This window comes from Perissodus microlepis, chromosome 5 (assembly GCF_051167445.1).
Source record: "Perissodus microlepis isolate ML-2025 ecotype Zambia chromosome 5, ASM5116744v1, whole genome shotgun sequence".
Taxonomy (NCBI): Eukaryota; Metazoa; Chordata; class Actinopteri; order Cichliformes; family Cichlidae; genus Perissodus; species Perissodus microlepis.
This window is the reverse complement of record NC_140465.1, coordinates 567,707-582,805: the sequence shown is the minus strand read 5'-3', so window position 1 is coordinate 582,805 and position 15,099 is coordinate 567,707. Positions and strand designations below refer to the sequence as shown.

Here is a 15,099-nt window from a genome sequence, read left to right as displayed (position 1 = left end):
TTAAGGCTGCTGACCTTTGCCAGCGCCATCTTACCCTTCCGACCATACATACATTACAACATCACATGGGGAAGACAGGTCAGAGAGGTATAACAATGGAAAATGCACAACATGAGGAAAGACGAGGAGAAAAAATAACTCCCCCCAGACTGAGCTCCAACCGGGAGATCAGTTTGATAACAGAAAAAAACACCTCAGCACATGAATCAGCACATGTCACTACATAGAAGACATAAGCTTCGAAGGCATTTTGGAGGGGGTGGGGGGTGAGTGTAGGTCTGTGTCAGTGTACATGCATATGTGTGCGTGTGAGTGTGTGTGTGTGTTATTGATAGAAAGTAAAGTCATTATACATGAATTATAGTTTCAGTATTCTTTCTGCTTCTGCTTTCCTTGACATTTTCTTGCAATTTCGGTATAGAAAAGAGGTAAATTTTTAAGTGTTGTGATTATCTGTCTCTCTTCTATTGTTAATTGCCTTTTTTCTCACCATTTTGTAGCAACACACTACTTTCTGCAGTGCAATACTGTTCAACTGATGCTCACTAAGGTATGGTATCACAGTGTGTTCCAACACTGCATTTATGCAGACAGGGGGTTGTAAGTAATCCAGAAAAATTGAAACACCCATAGGCATTAGTAACAGCAGCTTTCAAGGCTTGATCAACCTGCAGAACAGCTTTAAATTATTAACCTATTTTGTGTTCACCGAAAAAGCCCTTTTCTTATAATTATGAAATGTTCATTATTTTTCAATTTTGGGTAACCTTTTTTTTTTTTAACCTCTGGCAGTTCAACACTTACCTTTGTACCATTTCAAGCTATTCATTGGACTTGAATGACTTGAATTGCAATAAATGACTGGAAAGATTGTTGTAAAATCTTCGGGCGGTAGTGTAGTTGCACCACTAGTAAATAAATTTACTTTTTAATTTGAAGAGAGTCTACACCCAAGTCCTGCTTCTGCCTAGCAGCACGTTAACTGATTCTGTTTGATTATGGAATTGCCCTAAATGAACAAGCAGGGGTGGGTATACTTGTATCCTCCCAGTTTGCTGCCTGTATGTTGAAGTTTTCACCAGTGGATGAGGGGTTGCTTGCCTGCACCTTAGGGGGAATGAGTCCTGACTGTCATCTGTACCCGTGTGTCAGCCTTCTTGGATTCACTGGGTAGGGTGCTGGAGAGTGCACTCTGGTACACACCAGGACACAGAGGTTGATGATTGATTTTGTAATCATATCATCAGATCTACGGCTATATGTCTTGGACATGCAGTTAAAGAGAGATGCTGAACTGTCAACTGTTGGATCTGGTGGTAGGGGAAGATGCTGGGCATACCTGGTGCATCCAAATGTATAATGAGCTGGCAGAGGCACCATTCGACGACATCTTCAATTCCCACCTCTGGCAGAGCTTCGATTAGATTATTAAGGGTGCTCTGCAGATACTGATGCTGAGTGAACCATTTTCTGCATCTCCATTGCTGAGCCTGCTCCAGGGAGTTGTGGCTGCAGGGTAGTTCGTTCTTGGTGTGGGAATAATCTCAGAACCAGATGGTAAAGATCGGACTTGGTCTCCAGTTGCAGCTGACTGCTAAGCCAAGGAGAGTGAAGCTCAGGCAGTGGTTGATGCAAAAAAACTGTGGGAAGAGTTTGGTGAGACCATGGATTAAGGCTTTCGGTTTGCCTCAGAGCAATTCTAGCAAACAATTAGAGGAGTCAGGAGGGGGAAGCAGTGCTGTATTCACAAAGCATCCCACTACCATTGTGGTGGTTGAGGTCTCGGGCATTGCCTCTGGATTGGCAGACTGGGGTGATGGTTCCCTTGTTTTAAAAGGGTGAGGGAGTGATCCAATTATTAGGGGATTACACTCCTCAGCCTCCCTGGGAAAATCTATGCTAGGGTACTGGAGAGGACAGTCTGTCCATTAGTTGAACTTTGGATTTAGGTGGAACAATGCAGTTTTCCTCCTGGTTGTGGGACACTAGACCATCACCTTGGGGATATTCAAGGGTGTGTGGAAGTTTGCCAAACCAGTGTACTTTTTTGCTTAACTTTTTACTTCATTTTGTGGGCAAGGCATTCAACCTCAACCCTCAAAGTATCATGTGGGGAATGCTTTGGGAGTATGGAGTGTCTGGCTGTTGGCCGTTCAGTCCCTGTACAACCATAGCGCGGGCTTGGTTCATATTGCCGGCAGTAAGTCGGACTAGTTTCTGAAGTTTGATTCAGCTCACACAACTCCTCCCGATCTTTCAGCTGTGCCAGAGAATACCACAATTTACAGGAAGTGTTCACTAAAGATAAAGCCCTATCTCTGTCTTTGCACAGAACCTATGACTGCACCATCAATCTTCCCTTCAGTTGCCTTTACAACCTGTCGCGGCATGGGAAGGAAGTGATGGAAAAATACATACTGGAATTCTTGGCCGCTTGAATCATCTGTCCGTCTTCCTCCCTTGTAGGTGCTGTTTATTTGTTTGTTATTAAGAAAGACAAATGCATAGACTATCGTGGACTCAAATAACCTTCAAGAACAAATATCCACTGCCCCTAATCACTTCTGCTTTTAAGCCCCTCCCGGGGGTCACTGATTTCACTGAACTCGATCTCCGTAACATCTACCACTTAATACGCATCTGGAAGGGTGACAAGTGGAAGCCTTTGACACACATTGGGCACTTTATACCTGGTCATACCCTTTGGATTAACAAATGCATGCGCTGTCTTTCAAGCTCTGGTAAATGATGTGTTGAGAGACCTTTCTTCCTTCCACCTCAGAAGCTGGTACAGCATTTCCTCTGCTTTTCATTTTATTGATGCTTCATCCACAACTACAGTCAGGTAGCCACACCTCTCACACATCTCACTTCACCTAAAGTGCCCTTTGTTTGTTACTCAGAAGCTGCAGCAGCCTTCACTTAACTAAAGGAACTGTTCACCTCAGCACCAGTCCTCATGCAACCAGATACCAAGCTCCAGTTCATCATTTAGGTAGATGTGTCTGACTCCAGGGTGGGGGCAGTTCTCTTGCAGTGGTCAGGCCTCCAAGGTAACCTGCAACCCCGTACCTTCTCCTTCTGGCAGCTGATCCCCACTGTACTCAATTATGATGTAGAGCATCACTGGAGGTGTGATGCCACCGGCTGGAGGAGGCCGAGCAGACTTTTGTTATCTGAACAAATCACAAGAACCTCAATTACCTTAAAAGTGCTAAAAGGTTAAATGCTCATCCAGCCCACTGGTCTCCATTTTTCCTGACATTTCAATTTTAATGTTCTATCACTCAGAGTCAAGGAATGTCAAAACGGACGCACTCTCTAACGAGTACTTGGATGACACCAGCCTGCTGGACCCTGAATGAATTCTCCGTACTTCATGCTTCATGTACTGTTGGATCACTGAAATGGGATTTGGAGAAAATGAGCCATCAAGCTGTGCAGGATGAACATGATCCTTGGGTCCCCCTAACTACTGATATGATTCCATCACTGACCATTCTGTTGTGATCCACTGGACTTACACTGGCCACCCATTTCTCTTTTCAAACGTTACTTCTGCTTGGTCATCATGGAGGTATGTCAAGGACTATGTAGTGGCATGTGCCATCTGTGCCAGAAATAAAAGCAGTACTCAGTGGGTGTCAGGTCTGCTTTAGCCTCTGTTGATAATGACCCACACCTTTTTTTTACACACTGGCTCATGTAATGAGACACATGACCTACAGGGAGTGCAGAATTATTAGGCAAGTTGTATTTTTGAGGAATAATGTTATTATTGAACAACAACCATGTTCTCAATGAACCCAAAAAACTCATTAATATCAAAGCTGAATGTTTTTGGAAGTAGTTTTTAGTTTGTTTTTAGTTTTAGCTATTTTAGGGGGATATCTGTGTGTGCAGGTGACTATTACTGTGCATAATTATTAGGCAACTCAACAAAAAACAAATATATACCCATTTCAATTATTTATTTTTACCAGTGACACCAATATAACATCTCCACATTCACAAATATACATTTCTGACATTCAAAAACAAAACAAAAACAAATCAGCGACCAATATAGCCACCTTTCTTTGCAAGGACACTCAAAAGCCTGCCATCCATGGATTCTGTCAGTGTTTTGATCTGTTCACCATCAACATTGCGTGCAGCAGCAACCACAGCCTCCCAGACACTGTTCAGAGAGGTGTACTGTTTTCCCTCCTTGTAAATCTCACATTTGATGATGGACCACAGGTTCTCAATGGGGTTCAGATCAGGTGAACAAGGAGGCCATGTCATTAGTTTTTCTTCTTTTATACCCTTTCTTGCCAGCCACGCTGTGGAGTACTTGGACGCGTGTGATGGAGCATTGTCCTGCATGAAAATCATGTTTTTCTTGAAGGATGCAGACTTCTTCCTGTACCACTGCTTGAAGAAGGTGTCTTCCAGAAACTGGCAGTAGGACTGGGAGTTGAGCTTGACTCCATCCTCAACCCGAAAAGGCCCCACAAGCTCATCTTTGATGATACCAGCCCAAACCAGTACTCCACCTCCACCTTGCTGGCGTCTGAGTCGGACTGGTGCTCTCTGCCCTTTACCAATCCAGCCACGGGCCCATCCATCTGGCCCATCAAGACTCACTCTCATTTCATCAGTCCATAAAACCTTAGAAAAACCAGTCTTGAGATATTTCTTGGCCCAGTCTTGACGTTTCAGCTTGTGTGTCTTGTTCAGTGGTGGTCGTCTTTCAGCCTTTCTTACCTTGGCCATGTCTCTGAGTATTGCACACCTTGTGCTTTTGGGCACTCCAGTGATGTTGCAGCTCTGAAATATGGCCAAACTGGTGGCAAGTGGCATCTTGGCAGCTGCACGCTTGACTTTTCTCAGTTCATGGGCAGTTATTTTGCTCCTTGGTTTTTCCACACGCTTCTTGCGACCCTGTTGACTATTTTGAATGAAACGCTTGATTGTTCGATGATCACGCTTCAGAAGCTTTGCAATTTTGAGACTGCTGCATCCCTCTGCAAGATATCTCACTATTTTTGACTTTTCTGAGCCTGTCAAGTCCTTCTTTTGACCCATTTTGCCAAAGGAAAGGAAGTTGCCTAATAATTATGCACACCTGATATAGGGTGTTGATGTCATTAGACCACACCCCTTCTCATTACAGAGATGCACATCACCTAATATGCTTAATTGGTAGTAGGCTTTCGAGCCTATACAGCTTGGAGTAAGACAACATGCATGAAGAGGATGAAGTGGACAAAATACTCATTTGCCTAATAATTCTGCACTCCCTGTATAGTGGGTTAACGGCCCGGTGTGACAGTAACCTTACCTACCATTGATAGATTCTCTACAGCAGCTCAATTTCTAGTCCTTGAGAAATTACCCATGGCCTCAGACATAGCCAAACTACTTGCTGATCATGTTTTTAAGTTACACAGAATCCCAGTTCATCGCCCAAGCTTGGAAGGCATTTTGCAATGCCCTCGGGGCCAACACCAACAGACAAATGGACAAACTGAAAGGCTCAACCAGGAGATTGAGATCTTCCTCGGCTGCATCACTCCTCAAAACCCCTCCATCTGGTCCTCTCAACTGTCCTAGGTTGAATACGCCCAGAATTCTCTCACCTCCCCTGCTACAGGCTCTGTTTTAGGCATCTCTGGGCTATCAACCACCACTCTTCCCCATTCTACATCAGTGCACTCTCTCCCTGTTTGGAAGTGCGTCTTCTATCCTCAGATTGTACGGTTAATTTGCTCTCTGATGTATCCATCAGCAAATGAATGTGTGTGAATGTTAGAAAAAAAAGGACTGAGGTACAAAAATCTTAGAAAAAAATGCTTGTGTGAATGGGTGAATGACACAAGTTATATCAAGCGCTTTAGGGCTGCTGTGACTGCACTCTGTGTCCTCATGATGGCATGAGTCACTGCAGGAACTGCTGAAGCACAAGGAGGACAGTGCTTAGCTACAACACTGGGTTACCTGGTTGACAGTTCAGTGGCAGTTGACCGTTCAGCCCTTGTCGACAGAATCCCAAATGATGGGGGTTGCGTCTGTGAAGTTCAAGCTGGCAATGAATCACTGACTACACTGCAGGACCCTGCTTTAAGTTAAGTTCCCTCCACCGGTGGAGAAGGTAGGAGAAATACCCAGCCAGACAATTTCTGATGTTCTCTGGAGTTCTTCCCCTAGTATCTGAGCATGCTATGGAGGTCTGAGGCCCCATACCAGAACCTCAGGTATGTGTTGAGGTGCAGAGAACCTGACTCTCCTTAATCCAGAAATGCACATGAACAGGCTCCTTGATATAGCTAAAAAGTCAGAATACACTTGCACGTGTACGACGTAGAAGAATCTCAACAATGCCAACAAAAACCACTTGAGTTGAAGAAGTTTCCAGCTACACCGAACAGCTTTGCTCAGTATATTCCAGAAAAACGTGTAAATGCACAAAGTATATGCAGTGTTGATCTGTGCGTGCATAAATGTAAGGGAGAGGGGGATTTATAATGCCTACTAATTTTATTCTTCTGCAAAGGGGACAATACATTTTTCTGTTTCTCTGCAGTATCATCAGTATTAGTATTTACAATGTATGTTGTCAGTTTTAAGGTTATATGTAAACACTGTATGTGGATAAGTAACAAATTACTATCTAGTGAATAATTAAAAAATAATGTACCGCATTACTTTTAAGAAGACTAATGCATTATTTCTTTATTTATATATTCAGCTATCGATCCCATCCCTGCTGGGGTTGGCTGAAATATATGCTTCCTAAAACACACTGATAACCAAAAGTTAATCCCTTGGAAGATTAATTTAGGTTCTAATTTAGTCTTAAAGTAGCTCTAAATATTTATTTTCCACTTGGCTCAGTTTAAAACAGCCTCTAATAACTAATATTAAAAGTCTTTGCATGCTGCTATGAGTTATGACAGCCCAAATGCGCATTTTAATCTTATACTATACTCAACCTTATGTGTGAAACCAACCTACATGTCAAATAGATTTTTTTTTAAATTACTTGAGTACTTTTAAGTACTTGTTTTTACTCGAGTTGCTGATAAAACTGCTAATTCTTGAGTAAATGTTAAATTTTCACATAAACTCATCTTTGTTTGTCAGTAAATTTGTTTCAAAGGTAAAAACTGATCTTCACTCTAAATCTAGAACAATGCAAATCATGATAAAAACACATTCTTATTTCACACATCATGTATACTTTTCATGTAAAAGTCTGGAGAAATAAGTAGATATTTTCACCATTTTAGATTTTCATAAACTAGAAAAAAATCTATTTTCATAGATGCTGTGGATTGTCCACCATGTATCGCACCCAAGTTGACAGGAGAAAATTACCCGTCATTTCTTGGCAGAGTGCCCAGACCTCACCGGTGACTGATGCCAATGAGATGAGACTGCATCATGAGAAAACAAGCTTTAGTTTAGTTACTTTAGTTAAGAATTATGCAAAATGGAAAGATTGAAATAAAATGAAAGATTGTGCACGGGACTATTATGCTCTATTTTTCATATATTAATATATAAGATATAAACAGCTTTACGTGTGTGTGTGTGTGTGTGTGTGTGTGAGTGAGAGAGAGAGAGAGTTTATCGTTTGTGACATGGTTGGGTCTGGGTAGAGTGTGAGCAGAGTGCATGTGACAGAAGAGGCGCTGGACTGGAGCCATGACAGCATGTTGAGAAGCAGGAGACATGACACTCTTGCTCGCTCTCCCTCTTTCTCAAACTTCCATTTGACATGTCTTTCAACAGACAGCAAGAAACTGTGTGTTAGAGGGAGGTGGGGGGTACTTGCTACACTACTTCGTGAGTGCCGTGTTAGATTAAAGGATTATCAAGTTGCTCAGCAGTTCGCGTCTCATCCAAACTCCCCTTTGGTTTTATGGACATTTGAGCAGACACTAGCAGTGTGCTGCAGTCACCTGTAGGGCTCTGTTAGTGGAAAGCATGACACTGATGAGGAGATGACTGCATGGTGTCTTTGTTGCTTTGACCTCATCATTAGTTTATCTGCCAAGAGTTAATATTACTGAGCATTGTCTGAAAAAGACAGTTACAATTTTGGTGGGTTGGAGAGAACAACAAGTAGAAAAATAATTAAAGCATCATAATAAATGTGTCATTGAAATTGAAATAAAGAAATAAATAAAATACCAGCTAATGAAAGCTTTGGTCCTAGTGGTGAATTTTCGTGTGAGTGCTAAGCTTACTGTTTTCCTTTGTTATGCGACTGGTGCTTAATTTTGCTGTGTGCAAGTCTAAAAGTCTAAAACCAAAACAGGAGAGGAATTATCACGGCTAAAATTCACTGATGAGAAGCACCTCAACTTCTTTACTGTGACAGAAAATAAAAGAAGGAAATTTCACACTAATTAGGTCCTGAAGGGCTTTCATGTATTCTCTCTTTCAGCCACATATCATTCCTTGGCAGCTTCCTCATGTTTGCTTGACCTGATGATCTCACAGCTATGATGAAGACAACAAGCAAATAAGCCTTCTGTGACAGACAGAAAGTTGGCAGCAGTTTCACATCTGTTTTTCTGTGCAGTCACCACCACATCCAGACCACCATGGAGCAAATTTGCCATTTTCCCTTCAAACTCATTTTTACAAAATCTAAGAAACTGAGTTCTGAGTGGAAATTATACCTTTGGAGAGAACACTGCTGTTCCACCAAACTGTCACACAGTGATTTCTGGAAGTGTTCCTGTGCCCATGCAGTGATTTCCATCACAGAATCATGTCTATTTTAATGTAGTGCAGCTCAAAGATCACGAGCATCTATACTAATTGATGTTTTTCCTTGTTCTTTGTGCACAGTAATTTCTCAGAATCATTTGATAATATTATAAAGCATTGCTAATATGATATTCAAAGTCTTTTTAATGTTGCATTGATGAACATTATTCTGAAATTGTCTGGCGATTTTGTAGACACAGTTATCTTTTCTCCTAATGACCCAAATACTTGATGTTCCTTCAGTTATATCTTTTTGGTAGTACTTACTTTTCCAGCCTTTTGTTGCCCCGTCCCACATGTTTTGATATGTGTTGCTGCCATCAAATTCAAAAGTAGCTAATATGTTTCATGAAACAGTAAAATATTTCAGTTTCTATATTCAGTTTCACTTTTTTCTATGTTCTATTGTGAAGACAACAGGACTTTATAAGATTTGCAAATCATTACATTCTCTTTTTATATATGTTACATGGAGTACATTTTTTTCTACCAAAAAATCTCTTTATCTAAAACAAATGTGCAAAACATCTCAATACACCTTTGCATGTCTCTGAATACACACTATCTAGATTAGTATTTACTAGTAAACATTTCTATACAGTGCTACACAAAGGCTGATTATTTATATAATAGAACTTAAACTCAAAAAAGAAAAGTAAAATATTATTTTGTATTGTCAGGTTTGACAGTACAAAGTGACATTGATGTCATTGAAAAAGATGCCAGATGTTTCTGTGAAAACAGCTGTGTGAAAATAACTGCAATAATGTTCAGTTTTCTTTCAAATGTACCAATTAAACACAAATACAAAATCAACTCCAGCTGAAATATTATTTATCTGTTTTAAAGACATTTCACTGGATCTGAATGGAGTTGACATTTAGTTCTACAGAAGTCAAATCCTGACTCTTTAGCAGGTGACCGGGCGGTTGCGTCTAACTTGATGCACCAACACCTCCAGGCTGGCAGGCTATTAGAAGGCAGTAGCGGTGGTGTGGTATTTATGTGTTGGGGGGGGGGGGGGGGGGGTTGGTCTGGCCTAGGATGAGGTGTGTGCATATGGGCACATGCAGCAGCTATGGCTGCAGAGACATTCAGCCATAACACATGACAACCTGTCAACATGTCATGACTCAACCTCCAGGCACGATGGCTGGACTGGCAGATTAGGTCTCTGCCTCGTGTCTGTGGACGGGACTACATAAACATATAATTATTTTTGGATTTTTAAAAAAAATTCTACTCTTTTTTTTAGATATTTATTCACCTGCACAAACATTTTTCTATGTGTAAAGTCTGTTATGATACTAAATAAAGTGTATGAGCCTACCATTTCTAATTCCAAAAATTCTAGCTGGTCATATTTCCCCCTGTTTTTTCCCTCTCTTTCTGTTAGAGTGACTGCTATCCATCTGTCCATAGTGATCAAAAAAGGCCTCAGTCCTCCGTCACTATTTGTCACAGATAGATGAAAAGATTGATAGATGGATGGATACATACAGGAGGGTTAGTTGGAGAAATGATGCAGGTTGGAAGTGGGGGCACTGACAGACAGCCCTCCCTGACCTTTGCCCTCAATGCTGGAGTGGCCCTCGTCTATCTTTGTTTGGCTTCAGCTGCCGACAGCTGACTGTGATGTTGACAGATATGATGGCTGATCACATCACAGCAGATTAGACAAGAGGTAAATAGTGCAACTTAGATAACAGGCTAGTGGAATAACATGCAGGGAACTCATCAGTCATAGCCAAACAACCTTCAACAGAGGACACTGTTTGATCCGACTGAAAAGCACAGCCTCTAATTAAGTTTTATATCCCACTCTGTGAAAATTGTTTATTTGCTGGTGTCAACATCACACACACAGATTTCACACTCCAAACCATCACGTCCATTAGTATATGGAAAATGTAATTTGTTGATTCTGAATGAACTAATCAAGATGTGCTTTAAGTACTAACTGTAATTCAAGACTTTTAAAGAAAAAAGTACATTAACTACTGAGGACTTAAAGCTTCTTTCAGACACTACTTCTATAAGGGGTGATCGTGGCTCAAGAGTTGGCAGTTCATCATGTAATCAGAAGGTTGCCGGTTCGAGCCCCGGCTCCGACAGTCTCAGTCGTTGTGTCCTTGGGCAAGACACTTCACCCGTTGCCTACTGGTGGTGGTGAGAGGGCCCGGTGGTGCCAGTGTCCGGCAGCCTCGCCTCTGTCAGTGCGCCCCAGGGCAGCTGTGGCTGCAATGTAGCTGCCATCACCAGTGTGTGAATGACTGAATGTGGTGTAAAGCGCTTTGGGGTCCTTGGGGACTAAGTAAAGCGCTATACAAATACAGGCCATTTACCATTTACACACCAACATCATTTTAAATAGTTTTTAATATTTGGCTGAGTTGTTCTTTACTCCTTTAAGTTCCTGCTTGATTTTTGCCATTCACTGAGGAAATATCCTAATGACTGCTGGTTAGCACTATATGGATTTGCATGCAACACAGTTCTATTATAATCAATAAAGAGCCCTGATTTTCAGTGAGCATTCCCTCAGAAGGGACAAACGGACCCAAACTTTGCAACTTTGTGTAGGGATCAAGTATTCAGGATTTGCCTTTAATTTGTCACAGCAGAATTGGGATGATTATGTAATGTAAAGTTTGTTCCATAGGCTGACGTCGCAGCACAAGCACACCTGGCTCAGATCATCTAGAAAAACACATCACTCATACTGAATAGTTCCTGGAACTGTTGTAATGACTTTTTAGATAATGGGTTAATTTGATAAAACGTTAATTACATCAGGTAGTAGTGAGTTATGTCAGTAGTGATGGACAAGATACATGCTATTATGGGAAGACACCAGAACAATCAGTAAAAAGAGGGGTAGAAAAAGTATAAAAGGAAACCTCTGATAGGGCAGAAATCGGACCCAAACAACCTGACAAAACTGACAAAAACTGTAGTAAAGGGCTGTTTCGTCTATCCCCATTTACTGTGCTGTCCAGACTTCCAGCTTTAAAAAAACAAGCATACAGTCTGGTGTAAAACAGCTGACAGCAGAGTTTCTCATAAGCACAAAAATGCAGGATTTAACCAGTGTTTAAATAAATGTGTCTACAAGTTGCAAAAGAATTGTTCCTTAGAGTAAAACTGACGGCAATCTTCCAACAGACAAACACGCAGAAAGTCTCAGGCTGGATTCAAATTTAAAGTTTACCTTTGATAAGCCTTTTTTTGTCTGTGCTGATGATCTTTCTTTTCAATGGCAGAAACATTTAGCCACACCTACACTGGCTCTAGGGTCAGTCAGTTATCAACAGCTAACAAAGCTGGCTGTGAAGCTGTGATACTCCTTTAGTGATATGATGGGAATAGGTTACTGTATACCTCTCGTTTGATTCTTCAGTACTTTATCTGCTGAGTGATGAGTTGAACACCTCAGTTATCGAAACCTTTGGTTAGAAAAACGTTTTGTGGAAATCTTACCATACAGCCAAAGTCTTTTTTTATCATGAACTCTGTGGTTTTCAGTTCTCTTTTAGCAGTTTGGGAAAGGATCTCAGGGATAAAGGGTAAAAAGGCTACAAGATACTGGTAAGTTCCAAACACACTGGTCTGTGCAGGTTTTAGGGTCTGTGCAGGAAGGGTAAGTCACAGTGTGAATAAGGCAAGAAGGTTATACAAAGCACAAAAAAAAAGAAAAAAGAAAATGGAAGAGTGAGCATGAAAACAACATGCAAAATCAAAACTAAAATCAGCCACAGTAACCAAATCAAACCCAAAGTTACATATTACATATCCACATATATGTGGTCTGCCCCTGTTCCAGTTTTAATTATTAGTTAATCCTCTCAAGGCAGGCGTTGCCGATTTGCAACAGTTAAAAACTAACAACCTGATTACCCCACATACATATTTGATGAGTTTTTTTTACTCAGAAGTACCACTGCAGGACTTGGTTGTGCATTAGCAACAAAAAGTTTAATTTGAGCCCGAGAGGGTTAACTGTTCAGTTCAGAGTTCAGTTATTCAGAGTTTCAGTGATTTCTGCATTGACAAAGGAGGACTGGAGCATTTGGGGCAAATAAAGGAGACAGGAGTTGATATTTACCTGTTTCCATGGACATGGGATGCACAGAAGGCGAAGCTGTAGTGCAGCAGTGTGGGATCAATCATGGCTCCATTCTCTGCCCTCTCCAGCAGATCGCTCAGGTAACATAGATGGCGATGGCAGCCTCGAACACCATAACGAGCACAGTACTCATCCAAGACAAACACCTGACCAGGACTAAACCAGCCCTGTTGGTAACACACAGAAACACTGTTGTCGGATTCCTCTGATGAAGTAAGTGATGTTTATATGCTATAACACTCTGTAATAGCACTTAACAATAGTATCATGCGAGCATATTAAACCACATCTTTACTGATAGTTAGATTTTGTTATTATTAAGACACTACGGTTGCTAAGATACAGAATGCATTCCTGTGTTCACTCCATAAGACCTGTTGCCACTGATTTTCAGTACTTTTCATGTGAAATTTGGCACACCTCAATCTTTTCTCTTTGTTTCCCTCTCAACAGCCACCATTGTTGTCAGTTTTTCTATCAATTATAGGTTTTAGACTCTTTTTAGATTTTGTTTTACTTACCAAGCAGGAATATGAGTCATTAAGCCTGTGGTCCAGAGTGAGGCGCTGGACAAGCTCAAACAGCGAGGCGTGGTCAAAGTTACAGGGGTTAGCTGAAATAAACTCGTCCATGCCATGCTTCTGGGCTCGATCAGCATCTGTTTATGCCAGATTATGCATTCGACGAGGTGGCACACAGAGAGAGAAAGACATAAAAAAGGCAAATGTCATGTGTCGTATTCATGTTATGCAGTCATTCATAATTTGCATGATTGGCAAAATTTGTGCATTAACTCTCTTTACATGTGCTTAAACACCATATTGGCTGTGATTATACTTACTACAACAAGAGAAAGTAATAATAATCATTTTTCCAGTGAATGCCTTTTCTGCATTTGTCAGAAACACAAAAAGGGCATCATTCTGATGCCTCTTCACAGCATTGGCAGTGGCCCCCAGCTCTCTAGTGTGGCCCCATTTAACTGTCACACTAAATACCTGAGAATGAGCAAAGAGTGAGGACTCACAATAATCTATTTTACTCACCAAAGTAGAGGGGTTAATTAATGATTCTTTGAAATCAAAGTGGTATATTGAAAGAAGAACAAATTTTAGATAAAAATGTCGTTATAATTGACAGTATGGACATGATGTCACTGACTTCTTTGTGTAGTCTCATGTAGAAGATTTTTCCACCAGTGTCATTTTGGATGCAGAAAAACAGATGAAACCACACGCTCACTGGCTGATGACTGGTGATTGACACGTCGTTAACCACTGAGCATGCAGTTTCATGTCATGATTAATGCACCATTTTGAAACCTTAATTTTTCAAACCTACCCATGTTTATACTGTCAATGATTATAACACAACTTTGCAAAATAAAATTTGACCAATTTTGTCATTAATTTAAAAGAAAAAATGGAATGCTACACTAAACATGTGGCTGTTGCTGTGTAATAAATATGATATATCCTCCTGAGAACCAAGGAAAAATGAATGATCCCATTGAACTTTTTTGTGATTTCCCCTCTCTTTGTAGCTAAAAGAGGCCAACCAAACACATGAGACATCAATGGAGAGCCCAGAATGTCCTCTATTTAGTACATCAGGACTTCAAATGAGTCAAATTACTTATAGACCAAAACCAAATGTCCATTACAGAGGGCATAAATGATGGTTCTCAGGAGGCTAACACAAAAGCCACAGTAGAGTATGCCCAACAAAGAAATACCTGCCAAGAAAAAAAAAAAAACACATTTTAGTAAAGTAAAATCCATTAGTTAAAAAAAAGAATGCGCATCCCTTATTTAAAGAAATCTGAGTTATTTCAAAGCAAATTTATAGCTTCTTTATATAAAAAGAATATTGAGCTTTGTATATACTGAAGGAAGGGAAAAAATGTCCTTCCAATGACTTCGCATATTTTTAGTGAAATTTCATATACACACACCTGTATTTAAGGCATGCTCCCTAGCAATAAAAATCATTAGCACACAGAATACTTAGAGTCATTATTGACAGACACATAACTCTAATGTAGCTTCCAAATAACATGTTTGTAGACACAAAGGATATTTCATGTTCTGTTACAGGAAAGCAATCCTGAGAGATGAAGTTGTTATCCTCAATATAATAACTGGGACAAGTATTGTTTAGCCCAACATCTCAAATAAACAGCACATGTTTTGCTTGCTAAAAATGGG

At 40.6% G+C, this 15,099-nt stretch overlaps 1 protein-coding gene across 3 annotated transcripts in view; it reads right to left on the bottom strand.

The window, feature by feature from the left end:
* Positions 1–15,099, bottom strand: part of LOC146386331 (calcium-dependent secretion activator 1-like) — a 331,088-nt gene that overhangs the window by 129,808 nt on the left and 186,181 nt on the right. For all 3 annotated transcript variants that reach the window (XM_084927304.1, XM_084927306.1, XM_084927305.1), the window contains exons 12-13: positions 13,414–13,550; positions 12,872–13,059 (exon numbers count right to left, since the gene is read on the bottom strand). In XM_084927304.1, coding sequence (XP_084783430.1) covers positions 12,872–13,059; positions 13,414–13,550 — 325 coding nt within the window. The remainder of the gene's footprint in view (positions 1–12,871; positions 13,060–13,413; positions 13,551–15,099) is intronic.